At 45.5% G+C, this 17,882-nt stretch overlaps 1 protein-coding gene across 1 annotated transcript in view; it reads left to right on the top strand.

Annotated features, from left to right (window-relative positions):
- Positions 1-17,882, top strand: part of ASPG (asparaginase) — a 374,392-nt gene that overhangs the window by 165,697 nt on the left and 190,813 nt on the right. The window contains exon 4 of the mRNA XM_085626272.1: positions 4,976-5,101. Coding sequence (XP_085482398.1) covers positions 4,976-5,101 — 126 coding nt within the window. The remainder of the gene's footprint in view (positions 1-4,975; positions 5,102-17,882) is intronic.

Genomic DNA, 17,882 nt, shown 5'->3' with positions numbered 1-17,882 from the left:
CTAATGTTCATTTGTGTAAAATTGATAAATGTTTTTCCAAAACCCCTGGTCATTGCTTACCGCAGAGCTCCCAATTTATGATATCTTATTTTGAGAGTTGAACTCAAGCAAATTATAACAAAGCAGGGCTTTATTGCTGTGACTCTAAAAGATGTATCACATGTGACTACCTTTTACAAACTTCATCAGTAACTAGCTCTGTTACGAGAAGGACCTATGGAATAAGACCGCATCTTACAAGTCACTCAAAATGCATTATTTATGTGGTTCAGCGCCAAAGCTTTAAAAAGACAATATGGTGGCCAAACAGTGAATGATTCAGGAACCACAAATCGGCAATAAAAAGAAACTTGACCAGCCTGTAGCCAAACATTTTATCCTTGTGGATCATTTACTATCAGATTTGAATATTTGCCCCATAGAACATGTATTGTATTGTAATTGCATTTATATAGCGCTTACTACCCTGATGAGGCGTTGAAGCGCTTTTTGGCGAGTAGCACGCTACTCCAGAACCCATAAAGGATTAGTGTTGAATGAGTATAGTGAAATATGATGGTAATTTGAGTGGTGGATATTTTAGTCCATTATTTGGATTCAGAAGGATGGTGGAGGGATAGAAGAGGGAAAACTGTTTGTATTTATATAGCACTTGTTACCCCTGATGGGGTGTTGAAGCACTTTTTGGTGAGTAGCACGCTTCTCCAGAACCCATCAAGAATTAGTGGTGAATTAGTATAGTGAAATATGAAATTAATTTGAGTGGTGGATGGTGGATATTAGTCAGTTATATCTTAAAGGGAGAACTACTGTATTCCAGAGATAATTCAGCTGTGTCATCTGTGCAGCCACTGAGCAAACTGTTGTTTACTATCTGAGGAAGACAAAAGCTGAAACGTTGTAGTGGAAATATAATTTTGTTCTTTGGTGAATCCATCTGTTTGAGTCACTTCTTTTTTGGATATATATATATATGTGTGTGTGTATATATGTGATATATATATATATATATGTGTGTATATCCTACTCGTGGTTGCCAGTTGGTAGATATAGTTGGGTTTTCTTTTCCATATACTAAGCATTTTTTACCCCTTTTGGCGAATCTCCACGAAACTTTTCCCCCCAAAAAGTTCATCTACCTCAGCCCCTGCCTGGAAAGTTTCGGGATGATCCGTCAAGTGGGGACCAAGAAAAAAGGGTGTCCCAAAACACTAATTCTCCTTGCATTTTCCATAGACCTCTTTAAGACAGGTTTTAGCAAAAACTGCTGAATGAAATTACACCAAATGTGGCAGGAAGATTGGTCGTGGTTCGCAGATTGTGCTTTTAGTGATGTAGTGTAAATCCGTTTAGTCGTTTTTAAGATATTAAAGGTAAAAAATATTTGCATATTTTGCCAGTTGGGCTTTCGAGAAGCTGGCGAGCCTCCCACGAGAGGGCTAAATCAAAAATGGAACCCTGTTATTAGTTGAGAGGGCCATTTTTCCATTGAGACATCACGCTCTCGCGGGAGGCTCCTGCGAGTTTCGCGAGAGTGAGCACTCGGATTGGCTGGCTGTTGGAATGTTAGAAAAGAAATGGGCACCTTTACTTTTTACTGTGAAAAATTGGAGGTGTTGTGGAAATTAAGTAAGAAAGCTATATAGGAGGCAGCAGAAAGGCATCCTGTCCCCCTAGAATTAGAGCGGAGGTATCTAAGAGATAACTACTGTGAAGAAAATAAATGTATATTGTTTTTAACTACTTTTTACGATCTCGCTGAATTGTGAATAGTAAAAAAGAGTAGATCAGTTCTCAATACACTCTATTAGGGGGAATGGAGATTGTGGCCCTTGTTTTTTAGAGGGAAGTGTGTAAGAAATGAGTACTGTGATTAGAAGGTCAAATCTTTTTTTTTAAATGTTATTATCTCCTGAGACTCTCACGGATCCTGAAAATTAGGAAAGAGTAGGTGATGTTTAAATACACTCTGCAATGCATAATATGTTATTGTATGAATGAGTCCTACTGGAGATGGTGTTTATCAGACTTTACTATTTATGCTCATTGGTTTGAGGAGAGTTGTGCGTAGAGTTAAGGCTCATCCAAACACTCTACTGTGTACACCATCATCTGAGATAGAGGTCTGAAAGGAGAGCTCGGTCCCTCCCCACAACCTACTACACAGCCCTATCATTATAGAGCGAGGTCTCTGCACTGAGGTCAGTCCCTCCACACACCCTACTACGCACACCAGTCATCTGAGAGAGAGGTCTGAAAGCAGAGGTCAGTCCCTCTCACAGCCTACTATGCACACCCATCATTACAGAGAGAGGTCTCGCCAGAGAGGCCAGACCCTCCATACACCCTACTACACACACCTGTCATCTGAGAGAGATGTCTAAAAGTATAGGGCCGCGGAGTGAACTCGGACTGCCAGGACTTATGACTGGCTAACCATTGTGGATCTTAATTCACTTTGCCTCACACACCGGCTGATTACCTGTTAACGGCTCGCTCATGACTCTACAGGCTTAGATTTTAAAGACGACCTGAATCGTATCTGTATTCAAGAGCCTTCCTGAAACGTGCAGATCAACTTGCAGCCTTCACTCAGTGAGGGACGCCTAAGGGAATCAACCCCCATGATGGGCTGTCATTCTTTTCCCTTGTCCTGAAGAAGACCCGCCACAACACTTGTTCAATAACGCTTTTGTCGGGGTCGAAAAGTCGACGATAGTATATGGCTCGGCTCTTTCAAGTCTCTTGGTTTCATACCAATAAGCAATTGTGCTACGCAGCAGAGATATTGTCTTCTTCGTCGTTCTGACCACCTTTAGCTTAATTTCCCTTGATAACTTGTACATTATTTAATTTCACCTTGTCTATATGAAATGCACTGCACCACTTCACTGAGCACTCATTGTCACTAATATGTCACTCCAATATTGCATTGAATATTGACAGCTTTGTAAATACCTGTAAATATACATGAATGCTCTATTTACCTTAAAATTATACTTTTGCAAGCACTTACTCGCCAGTGTTTTCGTGTTCCAACTGCATTGAATAGACGTGCTACTCTATAATGTATTTATTATTTGTAAAGCAATTGCTCTTTTACGACAGAACCATTGTAGCTTCTCATAAAAGGATGGGGTAGTCCTTCCCCACACCTGTCCTCTGAGAGAGAGGTCTGAAAGGAGCGCCCAGTCCCTTTCCACACCCTACTACGCACACCCGTCATCTTGAGAGATAGATCTGAAAGGATAGGGCGGTCTCTCTCCACACCCTACTAACCACACAACCACTGTGAGAGTAAAGACACCTTAAAAAAAGATTGCTAGTGACATGCCTCAGGTGGCCAATGTGGCACTACCTGTTTCGCCGTCCTGAAATGGCTGAGGAAAAATATTTGGTTACTTTCATTCCCATCCCAAAGGACGGTTATTCAGGCGCTTATTCTGTCGAGGCTGGACTATGGCAACATCCTTTATCTGGGGATGGCTATAGCCTCCATCAGACGGTTGCAACTAGTCCTGAACTCAGCTGCTAGGCTGCTCTACAGTCTCCCTAAATCTGCCTCGGCATCTACCCTCCTCAGCGGATTCAATTTAAAGCCTTGTGCTGTGTGCGAAGAGCAAGGTCAGGTGTCAGGTCACCATACCTTCAAGAACTGTTGAGTTCAGATCACCCTGCTCATACCCTACGTTCAAGCGACCTCTACATGTGCACCGACCCCAGAGTCCGAGGGGCACGCATGGGATGCTGGTCATTCGTATATCGGGGTCCCACGTTGTGGAATGTCTTACGTGAACCTTTGAGAAGCTGCACCTCTCTGACCATCTTTCGAAAATAGCTGAGGACCTCGGTCTTTTGAGTCAGTGGCAATTAATACTTGTGGAATCCCCAATAATTACCTGTTGCTCAATTTATCTTAAAAGCGAAACTCACTGCTTTTGCCAGTATTTGTTTGCTAATGCTGTTATTGCTTAATTGTCATAACCATCTCCGCAGTTATGAACTTTTGTAAACAAGATCACGTTGTCTGATAGGGACTACGTAGCCCTGTAGCTCATTTAATTTTAACTACTTCGGTAAGCGAAGGCACAAGATCCTGGTTGTTTAATTATTTACTGCATCTCTAGGTTCTGAAACAGTGCCAAGTCGTTAAACTCCACTGCCATTTATATTTCAAATGTGAGTATTTTATTAGTATGCTAATGAGAAAATGCAACTGAAATTGTACTGCTTACTGCTGCTGGAAGGTGCAACGTTTTACTGCTAAGGCTACCAGTTCGCGCCTGACTTGGTTGCTCCCACCATTGAAATGTATGTTCCAAAACCTAAACCTACCTCCAACCCATCTATAGGTAGCTGTTGAATGGCTTTGCCTTCATTTTGCTAATGTTTTGGGGCCGGGTGGGGTTGGTTGTGGCAAGAAGGCTGCTTTAGCTCATTTGCCAGCCTCCTAAAATCTTTAAAAAAACAGAAATCAATTCAGACATACATACAAACCCATATACATACAGAGGGTCAGAGGCTCAACTGTCATTCACGTTTTGCTTCCGCCTACCACAACCTGTAGCATGGGGCAAGGGGTCTTCACAGACAATAAAAATTATTTGATAACAACTGTAAAGTGTTTCTCTAGCTCTACTAAGTACACCTGCCTTCAGAGAAGCACCCATACTGGTCATTTAAAGTTCTTTGAATTGGTTATTTCTTTATCGTTTTTTTGGGGGGCGTTTTGCAAGCATATGGCCGCCACGTTTAGATGGCAGCATGATTTTTTTTGTTTTAGTTTTGTGGCATGAGCTTGCAAAGTAAGAACATTTAACCATTGCACCAGCTTGCCAAGGTTGGCTCTACTCACGATTCTGTGCTAATGGGTGGTAATGCCATTAGGGCTGGAAAAATGTTGGGAAATATGAGTACTGTACTGTATTAGCTAGGGAAAAAATGGTTTGTTTTAACAACGTCTTCTCATCCTCAGAAAAACTATGAAAAGTATGATGGCTTTGTGGTTTTACATGGTACCGACACGATGGCCTACACTGCGTCAGCCCTGTCCTTTATGTGTGAGAACCTCGGTAAAACCATTGTGCTAACCGGCTCTCAGGTAAGATGTCTGCGCAGTTTTACTCCGCTTTCATAAAACGCGCCAGCTGTGTGTGTCTTGCTGAGCGTTTTAGGTTTTCGTGATATATTTTGCTTTTTTATGTTCTGTGGTGCACTACGTCAGATTTTCGTCTCACCAGGTTCGTTTTCCAAGTGTAAATCACATCTGCCCTACAGACGTTATATACACAATCTAAAGACTCCTATTTTTACCGTCTTTTGTTGGTCCACTAATTGAATGTATTGCAACATAAATATAATATTTGACTGTTGGCAACTAACAGCCTTTTGTATTGTATGTGCATTCTTTAATAAAACATTTTACATTTGGAAGCAAATTTATTCAAACTCACGGGGCACGTGCAGAGTTCAAGTCACAGTTGTAGATATTCTGTGGGATACTGACACATACATGATGTCTGTAATCCTATATTCAGCTTTGTGGACCAGGGACCTTTTGTTTCTTTACAGCTCTGATATTGAAGCCATGTGTCCCATATCGTGCAGTATTTTGGGGGCACCCAGGCACCCTGTAAATAGGCACTTTCATTAAACTTCAAGTCTCTAAACCGGCCTTCCATTTGGCCTGAGTGGGGTGGGGGGTCTTGTATTCCACATTGTGCAGTGTCACTTTTTTCCAAGCCCTAAGACCAAACCGGTTCTCTCATACCTATTAAGGCCCAGCTGCTGCAGAATATTCAACAAAGTAGTGTGAGGAGTGAGTAATATGATGATAAAAAACGTAGTCCAGCACCTGTTGCTCTGCCATACAAAAGACCCTGACCTTTCAGCAATTTCAGACCATTTCAAGGGTAGTTTCCTCCTCTGCGTGACATCCCAGAAGAATCTCTGCAGTCTCTTTTGGTGTTGCCTCGTGTAGTAGATTTGGTCTAAATATTTAAATTAAATGTGCCGATGTCCTGCCGATATGGCAATTGTCTGAGTGCCTTAAAGGTCTGTTGCCAGTCGGCGTCCTCTACGGAGGCCTTTACCTGGGAAAGGTGTCTGGTGAATGTTTCTCTATTGATCTGTGCATTTTGGAGATTTTCTTCCTGAACATCCCAGAAAACCCATCCTTGGCCCGGCAGCCCAAGTTATTCTGGATGTGGATATTGATTTCACATGGTATTTTCCAAGTTGAGACCCTGAGGGTACATGGGGTCGAATATTTGTGACATCACATATCCCTGCTCGTAGTTTCTGAAAAACAGCTGTTAACAACAAAAACAACCTTGCGCATATCCAGGATGTGGTGAGTTTTGCGTCTAGTGTCATATTGCTTCCTCTGGTAGAAATAAAGGTTAATATTAAAAAGCTCAAACTTCCCATTAAAATTCGGATTTTTCAAATTTTTTATTGTTTATGGATGTGAATAAAATTTGTTGTAATTCGTGTATTATTAGATGCCTACTTACTGTATTTTTGTATATTGTTTTGAGTTCTTTTTTTTTTTTAGCTCAATAATTTATTTGGCACAGATCCCTTTACATTTTCTTCAATTTATCTCTGTAAGCTAATGGTCAATTTCTGATACACTGCCTGACACATTGTCCTTCAGTTGGTAAATCTTTGCATGTCTCTAGGTCTTCATTAAATATTACACACAATTTGTATGCCAGACTCTTACTTAAATAGTGAACCAGGCACAGGAATTCAATATCATGGCGAATAACTTACCATCAGTTGCCACAGTACACCTGAGTAAGCCTTTGCATTTGTTCCCAGCACCAACGCTAAAAACACTAGTAGGGTTGAGACTCTTTGTAACTGTTGCATCCTCATATGCAATTAAATTATCTTTAGTACTCCTGTAAACTCTCCCAAAATTGAGGGCTTAATTTACGAAGACCCCAGCAGCACTTTTGCACCGCCAGAGCGTCACTTTTTTGACGCTCCGGTGGCGCAATGTGCTGCAGCATATCTACAAGGCCACGCAAAGCCACTTTACGTGGCTTTCCATGGCCTTGTAAAAATATGCTCCTTTCACGCAGAACACTGCATGAAAGGGGCGTTCCATGGTTGTTGCTGTGGGTGTTCCCACGCAACGCCCATGGAATCTGAAGCATTCCCAGATTTACGAGGAAACGTAAACCTGGGATGCGTCCGATTTTAATGCCACCCTGCAGTGGCGTTAGGGAGGCTAATCCTAGAAATTACTTAGTCCAAGGGTAATCCGGCTTCCAGCAGTGATTTAAAAAAAATTAAAATAAAATAAAACTGTGTGTAGGGGTGCGGGGTGTCAGCAAAAGTAAATGACTTGAGAACTACTGCTCTGGGGGATTAAAGTCTGGAATTGTATCTGTATTGGCAAGATATGGGCAGAGGGCATGACCGAGACGTAGGTAACAAAACTTCTGCAGATTTTCAAACCACTGCTGCTGCTATTGTGGAAGTTTCAGCTCTGTCCCAGCCTTTAATTCCAGATGTAGCAGCCACCTGAGGGAGCGGCGTACCTACCTGCCTTTGTGATCGTGCATCACCCCATACTCCGAGAGCCACCCCCGTTGCTGGAGGGTTGTCTGTGGGGGTATTCCACTGTATAAGAAGTGAATGGGTGACTTGTTTTCCAGAAGCCACAGCTCTGTTATGTGGGCTGGATCTGAGTAGATAACTTGCATCCTTTTGAGTATTCGATATGGGACACTGTAATATGGAGAAGTCCAGCATACCCAACCCCATCAAATGTTGATTTTTTAGCACTGGTCATTGATATCCTATGTGTTTTATTTGTCCTTGGAAATTCCCCTTGTAGGAAGGTGATGCACTTAAGAAAGGAATGTGGAATCTTATGGGAAAGTCCTATAAATGCATCAAGTCTTTGGTAGGGCCAGCATTTTTTTCGTTTAAAGTCTGTTATTGGTATTGAGAGAACAAAGGAAAACAGCACTGTCTTATTCAGACATACTATGGTAGGATTAGGGTGCATATATATACAAGTTCTCACCATAGAACGAGTAAGGTAGAGCCACCAATGTATCAGGAGCCTCCCTCCCTGTTGTTGAATCTGTCTGGGAAATCCTTTGTAATAATATTCTTCCTGTTTTTGAAGTGATCTATCTGCCCAGAATTTGGTTTGAAGCCACATGAAGCCATTTCAGCGGAAGGGCAGGATCCACATTCTGTCACATCCACAAATTGTTGGACCAGCAAAATGCTAGACTTGGCCTATTATACCTTGAAACCGGAAAAGTGCTGAATTCGTGTAGTATCTGCTGTACTTGGTGCATTTGTGTCAGCAGTAACTTAAAGGAGGAGGTCATCAGCACATAGAGATCTTTTGTCTCTGGATTTGGAGTCCATTTAAAGTTGTCACATACTCATCTACACATGTTTTCCCTGCCCACGGTTCAGTTGCTAGTGCGAAAACCTACTGGGTGCCCTGCCAAACTGGGAAGAGTTAACACCCTGCTGACCCTGACTCTTGCTGGATGTCGTCTGTAAAGAAGACTTATGTAGGTGACGTGCACTTTTTTTTTTTTGTTCCAAAAAGTTTCATTGAGTTTTAAAACTATACAAAGACAGACACGCAAACAACTTTTGGAGCTCAAGGTTATACAGTAAAACAATGGCTAATGACAAGATGTAGGAAGGTAGGATCTACTTCTATGGTTACCCCCACTTTTTGCCTGGTTCTAAGCTGTGTTTTGACTAGTCTGGCTGGGATCCTGCTAATCAGGATCCCAGTCTATCTGCTTTCTCCCTAAATTGTTGTGTTGAGTACTTAGGCACATTCCAGATTGGATAATGGGCTACCCTCATCAGTCCCTAGTATATGGTACTAAGGTAGCCAGGGCATAGGTACACCAGAGGTCTCCCATGGGCTGAAGCATGCATTATGCCACCCATGGGAGACCATGCAAAATGGATCTACAGACCTGCCATTGCAGCCTGTGTAAGTTGGTGCTTGCACCACTCACCCAAGATATAGGTTTAGTACATCTAAGAGTCACTGCACTTAAAATCTATAAGTCACCCCTATAGCAGGCCTTTGCAATTCTGAAGGCAGGGTGCTTGGTTTTAAGTGAGAGGGTGCCACTGCATGAGCAGGACACCCCTGCAGCCTACGGAGTCCATTCTCCTGGGTTGTCAGTGATGCAGCCATATACTTTAAAGAGGGGCACTGCGTAATTACGCGATGACTATCTCAAACGACTGCAACGAATCCTATCATGTTTGGTATTAAACAGTGTGGGAGATATGATTCCAAGCACTGGAAGAGCCCTCCGTTAGGCTCTCAGTGTTAACGGTACCAGTCTTCTAGACCGGACAGCACAAAATGGTTGCTGCCCACCAGAGGCACATTTCTGCCCTCCTGCTGCTGAGCCAAACTCGAGCAGAGGAAGGTGGAACAATAGGCATCCTGTCACAGGGAGGTGTGACCACCTCCCAGACAGGATTTAGTGTATTGGGACCAGGTTGGTGCGCTTGCTAGCGCCAGAAACTTTGCATGAGGGGCACACTTGGTGTCCCTGTCACACTTGGTGTCCCTTTGCATAGTCCAGTTCAATCCAGTTCTAGGAGCTGTGGGCTCCCACTCTGGCACGAAACTGGACAAAGGACACAGGAGTAACCTCCCTACTCTCCAGACCCTCCCCTGGGAGGGACCACTGAATCTTCCCAACCCTTTCCCAAGGGTACTTCAGGGCTTACCTGGGTGTAGGTCCCTAGATTCGTCGTGGGAAAAGATTCAGATCAGACACCACTGCACTTCTACCGACTGGGCACTTCTGGACTTTGTTTGGGTCTGACTTGGTCTCCCTTCCAGTCTGCTGCATCGTCTGCGCCTGTGCATCATACAGGAACCTTCCAAGGCCGGTGAAACATCAAAGACACCTGAAGTAATCTCCCTTGGAGTAAATGAATCACTCCCCTGCATTTGCAGGCACCGCAACTAAGTCGACCGGTCTGCAGGTCCTGAGCTCCTCCGGACTCAGTGGGATCTGCAACGCAGGTGGTGGTTTTTCACAGCTTCTAGGCCTGCCCCACCTTCTCACCAAGTTTGAGGCCAGTATCCCTCGTGGGGGTTGCAATAACCGAACCCCTGTGTACTGCGTCCAACTTGCAGTTGCAAAGGCTTGTTGGCTTCTTTGCAAGAAGATCTTCGGACTCCAAGTAGCCCCAACCTCGAGCACCTCCAGTGACCAGAATATTCATTTACGCCGCATTGTGGCCTGCATCTTTTGGTGAGTTACTTGAGGTCTTCTCGACTCCAGTGCCTCCGGCCTGTGGGTCCACTTGAGGGTCACACTTGTTACTTTTGGGCACCCGGATTGCTCTGGGCCTGCCTTGACTCTCCTGCCTTGGAGTACCCTGGACCTTGCTTGTCCCGATGTTGCTCCTTCTTTGAGTCCTGCGTGGCTTGCCTTTGCCAAGGCTTGTTGGTGCTCCCGCCAGACACCGCCCCTCAGCACTCGACATCCTTCGTGGAACAGCTCGTGCATGGCTCTGGGTCCTCCTCAGCATTGCCTGGTCCTCACAGCTGCAGAGTCGAAGGTCATCATCATCTTCCCTGAAGCACCCGACATTGGAGGGCATTCGTCTTCCAAGTCTCCGGGTCACTCCTGAGAGGCATAGACTCCGTCCCCTCTGCTTTCAGGTACTCCTCTTCAAGAATCCATCCTTGGATTCCACCAAACACTTTCTCCTTCTTCGCCAGCGACACTTTCCTGAAGTCCTCCATTGCTTTTGACGGCGGTTTCCGACACCACTGCACACTTATGCACCCGGCTTCCCTGGTATAGGTAGCGTGGGTACTAGGGTATCCACGGGTGGGGTGGCTCTCCAACCTTGTGTCTTCCACTGGGTTTCTTCAGGTCCACTGGGAAGAGTCCTTAATCTTTAAAAATCCAACCGCGACTTGCGCATAGAGTTGTACGGAGCACGCGGTCGTGTTTCCTCACTGCACACGCTCTGTGTGGTCCCTATCTACTCACCTTGGGCGGTTCCTTGGTGTCCCAGCACTTCTAGGTCCTTCTACTGTCTTGACTCGAGTCGTGGTTCTTCTACCACTTTCTTAGTATATAGTTTGGCCCTCCCCCTGGGGCCACTGTGTATTTCGTGCTATTTACTGTGTTTCTTTGCTAAAGCATTGGGCTTATCTCCGTGTTCGAGATATTGGAACGTACTAGAGAGTATTATGTAATAAATACATATTTTTATAAATACTTGGTGTGGTTCTTTTTCACTTAATCTATACTATAAGATTGCATTCTCGTAAAACAAGCTGCTTTACAATCCTTCTGGACTAAGCCTGAAGGCTGCTCTCTACAGCTACCACTTAATGAGCTTTCTAAGGTTGTCTAAGACCTCTTAAATCACCATAAGGGTTATCTGGACTGGTGCAAGGTGCCCCCTCACATTAGTGGACATCATATACCAGGCAAGATTTTCCCATAACAGAAAAGAACACATGACCTTGTATTGGTAATTCCATTCTTAGTAAGTCGTGCAATAATAGTGCGATATGTGGTTAGGCCTTAAAGAATACCCAAGGCTTTCAATATACTTCCTGAGCATCCATGGTGCACATAGAGCAATGGTGTTAAGGCACTGAACATTTAAAGAAATAGATAGATGGGGAGAGCAGATCAGAAGAAGGAAAGGGGTTGGGAAGGAGTGAGACAATCAGTGGCTGATCGACAGAGTCTTGAGCACAACCCTGAGCATAGGGTGAAGATCAAGGCGTCCACATAACCTATTGTGAGTTATGACTCAAGAAATCCAAGGTTGTTCAAATTTGTTGCGAGGAGATGGGGTTTCCCACAGCCTTCGTTTGGTCTGAATGAGTATTTCTAAGATATGTGACCCATGTCCACCATGTGTAAAAGGAAACATTATTTGCCTTCCAGTCTAGCAGGGTGACTTTGATTACAATGGCGATAAGTAATTGAGATGGGTAAAGTCCAATGCTGACAGTCAGTGGTGGATTCTAATGCATATGGGTCCAGTATGATTGATGGGAAGTCCAGCGAGATGGGTGTTTTGAATATTCGATCTAGTTGGGGCAGTATCATTCCAATAAGAGGTAAGCAGTGTACAATAGAAGAACATGTGTTCTGGGTTGCCACGCTCTGCTTTGCATGGCCAGCAAGAGTCCAGGTCCCTCAGTTTTAGTTTTACAAGTCTACTGGGGGTCCAGTAGAGAATGGGCTGCAAAAAATGTTGTTTGTACTAATGATGGGACAAGTTGAGCAAGTTGGAGCAAGTTTTATCCCAGGTGCTCGCTAATGGCGGAGACCTATCTTTACCAGAATAAGAACGAGCCCATTTACTATGTAGGTTGAAGGTGGGTCATTTATTAGTACTACAGATTCGTTTGTAAATCTTAGGAGAAAAAAGTTGTATTTGTTAAAGGCTCTAATTTAGACATCCTTGTGTTTAGTTTCAAGAATTCTTAGAACTCCAGTTTGGAAAGGGAGTACTTTCTTAGAGGGTGGCAAAGGTTAAGGGTTCATTACCTGTGTAGAGTTCTGACACTGGAGCGATGGCTTTAGAGGCCCGGTGTGGCCCCAGTGTAGAGGAGATAGGCAGTTGAAGTTTCTTATTGTGCCATAAAGAGATGGAAAAAGATTTATTAATGTTGGGGGCTAGAGATTTGTCCACAAGAAGTAGAGTTTTAGTGGTATCTCTAAAAATCTAGTTGGAGTGGGTAAACGTTTGCAGAGACCTAGTTAGGGTCGCCACCAAGGAGAAGAGGCTGACAATGTAACACTCAGTCTCCAGCTACGTTGGTCTGTTGGTGGGGTTCGGGTCCAACCATCTGAAGCCCTGGCTGGATAGGTGCCCACTTTTCAATCTGCTTGATTGTGTTCATTGCATTGCATCAAACTCCGTTCAGTCTTGTTTGGCGCTTGTTAAACGCACATCTGGTATGCTCATTTCAGGGTATTGATAAGCTTCATTCCCTCGAGTCTCCGCTTGAACGTAGCCTTTGATAACTCCTATGGAAGTGGCAGTTGTCTCATTTACCAGTGGGCGTGACCGTGTGTTCTTTGGCTAGTTCGAGTGTCTATTTTTTTCTTTGCTCCTCTGTGGCCTAGAACAATGTTGTCAAAACATCCTGGTTCTTAATTCTTGAAATGTGAAACGTGTCCGTCTTAAATAGTAATGACGTTTACATGCCTCGACTCTGCACACGTGACCCCCAGATAACTTTGTTTGACTAGAGATGTCAGGTTAAACTGTGGTACACGTTTCTTTGTTTACTGTTGAGTAATCTGTGTCAGCAGCGGCCGATTACGTAACGCGCAGGCAGTGTGGGTTATGGTGAGGACCGACATTTTATTGACTCGTTTTCTGCTCACTGCTGCTTCAGAAAGGCAGTGGTGCTTTTCACACTGGACAAAAAGATGGTACATGGTCGTAGTTGTCACCCGCCGGGGTATGTGCTGGCCGGGCAGTGTGCCTTCCCTCTTTTGTAGCTCGGCATCCATTGTGCACCGGTAGGAACGTGTAGGAATGCTTCAATTATCGCCTGATTACTGTGTCTATGGCTCATCACCCCGCTCCCTCTTTCCCAGGGCAGAATAATCAGGAGGGATTACAAAAGTTAAAGATCGGTATTGTTTAACTTTATGCAATATAACGAACTGACCGCCGGGGTGAGGGGTGGGGGGCGGGGCTGTGAGGTGAGCACGGCCCTAGCCAATGATTAACTTCTAGACCTCATAATATACTTCCACAAAACAGCAAATTATTACCTTCTCGAAATCATAATATGCTTGCACAAAACATGCATTGCTTTCTTGGTGTAAAATAAGTTTTGCCCGCCCGCTAAGGGCAAAAGTTGGACTGATGTACACAAGTTTATTTGATTGATTTTTTTGTTTAGTGCACAGTTCAACTACAGAGCCCCTGAAGTTACATCTTTGTCCCAGTATTTGTTGCTGCCCATTGTTTTCTAACATATATCATACATGCCAACACTCCCGATTCAGGCGTGAGACTACCGATTTGAAGGCTAGTCTCCCGCCTCCCGATTCCTGCAAGCAAAAACCCGATTCCTCGGGGTTTCAGCTGACAGGGCTTGGTAATGTGTAACGTGCTAATTCTTCCAGCAATAGTCAGAATGGCGATGCAGGGGCTCTAGAAGGGGTGAAAAACCAACAAAGCCCCATTAACAACCGAATGGTCTTTTAAACACCTGTGAAGTATGGGGGGGGGGGGGAGGGGGGAGGGGCTGTGTGTGTGCCCAGAAGCTGTTTCAGCCCGGGCCGACGGGGGAGGGTGGGGGGGGGGGTGTATGCACTGACCGCAACCTGCCAGGCCAGTGCACGACTCTTGCATCCCCCTCTTTCTCTGCCTGCCATTGCACTCCATGCTTCTGAAAGGTGATGAAAAAAAACACATGAATTTGCTTTCAAATGTCCGACCCTGCAGCAGCACACTTCCAAAGTCCATACATGACAGAAACCCGATTGAAGGCCCCATTCTCCCCATTTTTTTGTAATTTTTTTTTTTTTTAATCTCCCACTTTGCTCTTCTGAAATGTTGGCATGTATGATATATCCATGAACTAAGCATTATTGGCAACACCTGCTGGTAACCATGGCTATTAATTGTCTGCCCCCACAATTTCGGGTCCTAGCCACATACCTGCCAACTTTGAAGAATAGTCTCACCGTGTGAGGCTGGGCCTTGAAGGGGGTGAGTCCTCGTGCCGAGAAATACCTACGAGGCACCTTTGAATCCCAGGCCCCCTCCTCCCAAAAAGATTTTTTTTTAAACTTGTTGAGGCTGGTTCCGATGTCCTGAGGTATTTTTTAAACTTGTTGAGGCTGGTTCCGATGTCTTGAGGTATTTTCACACCCCTCAGTTCAAAACCTCGAAAACGAGCTGGAAAACCACTCGTTTTCCCTGCCTCCATATGTTATGGGCTCTCCGGGGGATGGTAGCCGATATCGTGGTGTCACACGGTGGCACCGTGTGAGTTGGTAGGTATGTAGCCACACACAAGTAAATGCCCAAAATGGGGGGAGCGGTGGGGGGGGGGCAAAGGGGTTTATTAACTGCCGTTATTGAATTGCAGGTAAGGATAGCAAGGCTGTCAACACAGGCTTGTTCCAAAGCAGGGAGCTCTGCAGAAGCTTCACTGCGCCAAAGCAGTGAGAGGCAAACGCCTCCTCTGCTCTGCTCTGCTCTCCCCTCCCCTACGGATCTCATCTTGTTGCAGATACCGCTACCCCGACTCCACTGTTATCTTCTCTGAGAGGGGCAGTCCCTCCTACCACAGCAATGTAAAGAAAAATAAACAAACTACCATGTTTCCTTATTTGTCTCGGCTATACGGTGGCAATCGGGCTTACATTTCTGATCTGCAAACAGGGGTGGAGCCGAGACAGCTACCTCTGCGGCTGACAGTTGCACACGTGGATAACGTGGCTGCAGGACACTCTTCAGCTGTGGGGTGGGGCATGGGTGCTGCACACAGACAGCGCGCACTGGTTAAAAGAGCAGCTGTCGGCTACAGACGTCTCCTCGACTGCTTTAAATGGCAAGGTACTTAGTACCCGTACTTCTCTAATTTGAATGGGGAAGTACCTGCACTTTTCAGCACAGCTGCAAGACATTTAATTGTTGAGTAACAGTACTTTTTAGGACAAAATAGGTGCTCTGAATAGAGAGTACCAGGACTTCTGTATTTCAGTTTAAAGCACTGCATTAAACGTTATCTAAGAAAACCACAGTGAATGATGGAATGCATGAATTATTCTTAGCCACTAGTGAAGGAAAGTGCCCCTTTTGACATGGTTACCACCCACTTTTTTGCCTGGGATCTGGTGGAACTTTGACTGAGTGTACTGGGTTCCTGCTAACCAGGTCCCCAGTACTGGTGTTCTTTCCTTAAACTGTACAATCTTTTCACAATTGGCACCCCTTTAGGATCCCTGTAAGTCCCTAGTAAGTGGTACCCAGGGTCTTGGAGCTGAAGAGGGCCCTTAAGAGCTGCTGCACAAATTGTGCCACCTTAAGGGACCCCTCACCAAGCTTTTACAATCTGCAGTTGCAGCCTGCGTGTCTAGGTGCAGACAAAACCAAAGAGTCCACATGGCACATATCCCTGTGTGCCATGCCTGCCAGCACTACATGTGGCATAGGTAAGTCACCCCTACAGCAGGCCTTACAGCCCTAAGGCAGGGTGCATATACCCATTTGTGGACATATCTGCAAGAGTAGATTAGTTCCGATTATATCTAAGTTCACCCTTAGATATTACCAGTGCTCAGGGAAGCCATAACGAGCACATGAGCTGGACAATCGTAATTATGAGTTCCCCAGCTACATGATGGCTTGAATCCCAGGAGTGTTGGTACCAAACACCTCGTCTTAATAAACCTACACTTATGCCAGTGCTGGATTTATTAATAAATGCACCCAGAGGCACCTTAGAGGTGCCCCCTGAAAACCTACTGACTACTAGTGTGTTGACTGACTGGTCTCAACCAGCCAGCCACCATAGACCGGTTTCTGACCTCCTGAGGTGAGCGCCTTCGCTCTCGGAGGTCAGAAAGAAAGCCTGCTGTGGGCGGAGGTACTCCTCCAAGCAGGCCCTGCTGCCTTTATTTGACCCCAAGCCTCTCCAGATAGTGGAGGAGCACACCCCCCTGTCTTGGCACTACTTTTTGGTGGCAAGACAGGTGAGAACATTAGCACGATCAGGAGGTGCGGCCACATTCAACCAGCACCACCCCTAGGGCGGGCCAGATGATGTGGACCCCACTTTACAGAATCCTCCATGAAGTTTTTGGCAGAATAAGCCTTCTTGTGTCAGGGTAATTCCCACTTCCCACAGGAAGTGGTCATATAGAGGGTGTAGACCCCCTAAAGGTAGGTAGCCCATTGGCTACTATCTGTCACTCCCCGTAAACGCCCCTAAATTGAGTATTTAGGTGGCACCCTTGAACCCAAGAACTCCGATTTGACGGATTAACAGAAGCACGAAGAAGAGTCACTGCCTTGCAAGAACCACAGCAGAAATATGGACTTTGACGCAAACCCTGCCGTCCTGAGCCCTCTCTCGACAGCTGCGACAGAGTGACTGGTCCTGCGAGATAGAGAACTACCAAAGCCTTGGTTAGTCTGCCCGCACTTCAAAAACCACCGACAGTCTCCCTTGGAGTAGAGGAGTTACTTCCCTGCAGTCCGCCGCCTTGCAGCTCCCAGGCCCGACTAATGCCGAACACAACCAGTAGAAGGAACTAGTGCTCTGGAATGTCAGATCTGTCTCTCCACCAAGTATGAAGAGACCAGGACCAACCCGAGCTGTGCAGCACCAATCCCTGTGGTACCTGACGACCTCACCAAACACCAACAGTGAGAGCCCAATCTGGATTTCCTCTGCACCAGGACCAAGCAATCGTCGAAGGATTTTGGCATCACTGCTTTGATTTTGCCTCTGCCAGCTGTCTGCCCTGATCGCGAGGTGCAACATTCCCTGCCCAGCCGACCTAACAACTCTGCACCTGAGCCACCCAGCCCGGTTCCTGACGAACCAGATCTGTCCCCATGCCCCAAGACCCCTTGCGACCTCAGGCCCTGTTTGAGAGCCTCGGACTTGCCTGCAAATCCCCCTGTGCAGCCTCCGTAATGCACCAGCTACCAGCCTCACCAGCCCCTGCTCCTGGTAGAACCCGGGCTGTTCCCAATTAACTTCTGGTAGCACTTTAAACCTTGGCCTACTACTATTCCGACTCCAGAAGGTGAACCCCTGAAACCGACTGTATCTACTTTTATGCATATTTGACTTTTCCTCCCATAGGACTGCATTGTGCGTAAAAGCGCAC

The sequence above is a fragment of the Triturus cristatus genome, chromosome 9 (assembly GCF_964204655.1).
Source record: "Triturus cristatus chromosome 9, aTriCri1.1, whole genome shotgun sequence".
Taxonomy (NCBI): domain Eukaryota; kingdom Metazoa; phylum Chordata; class Amphibia; order Caudata; family Salamandridae; genus Triturus; species Triturus cristatus.
This window is presented reverse-complemented; position numbering and strand designations above follow the sequence as displayed.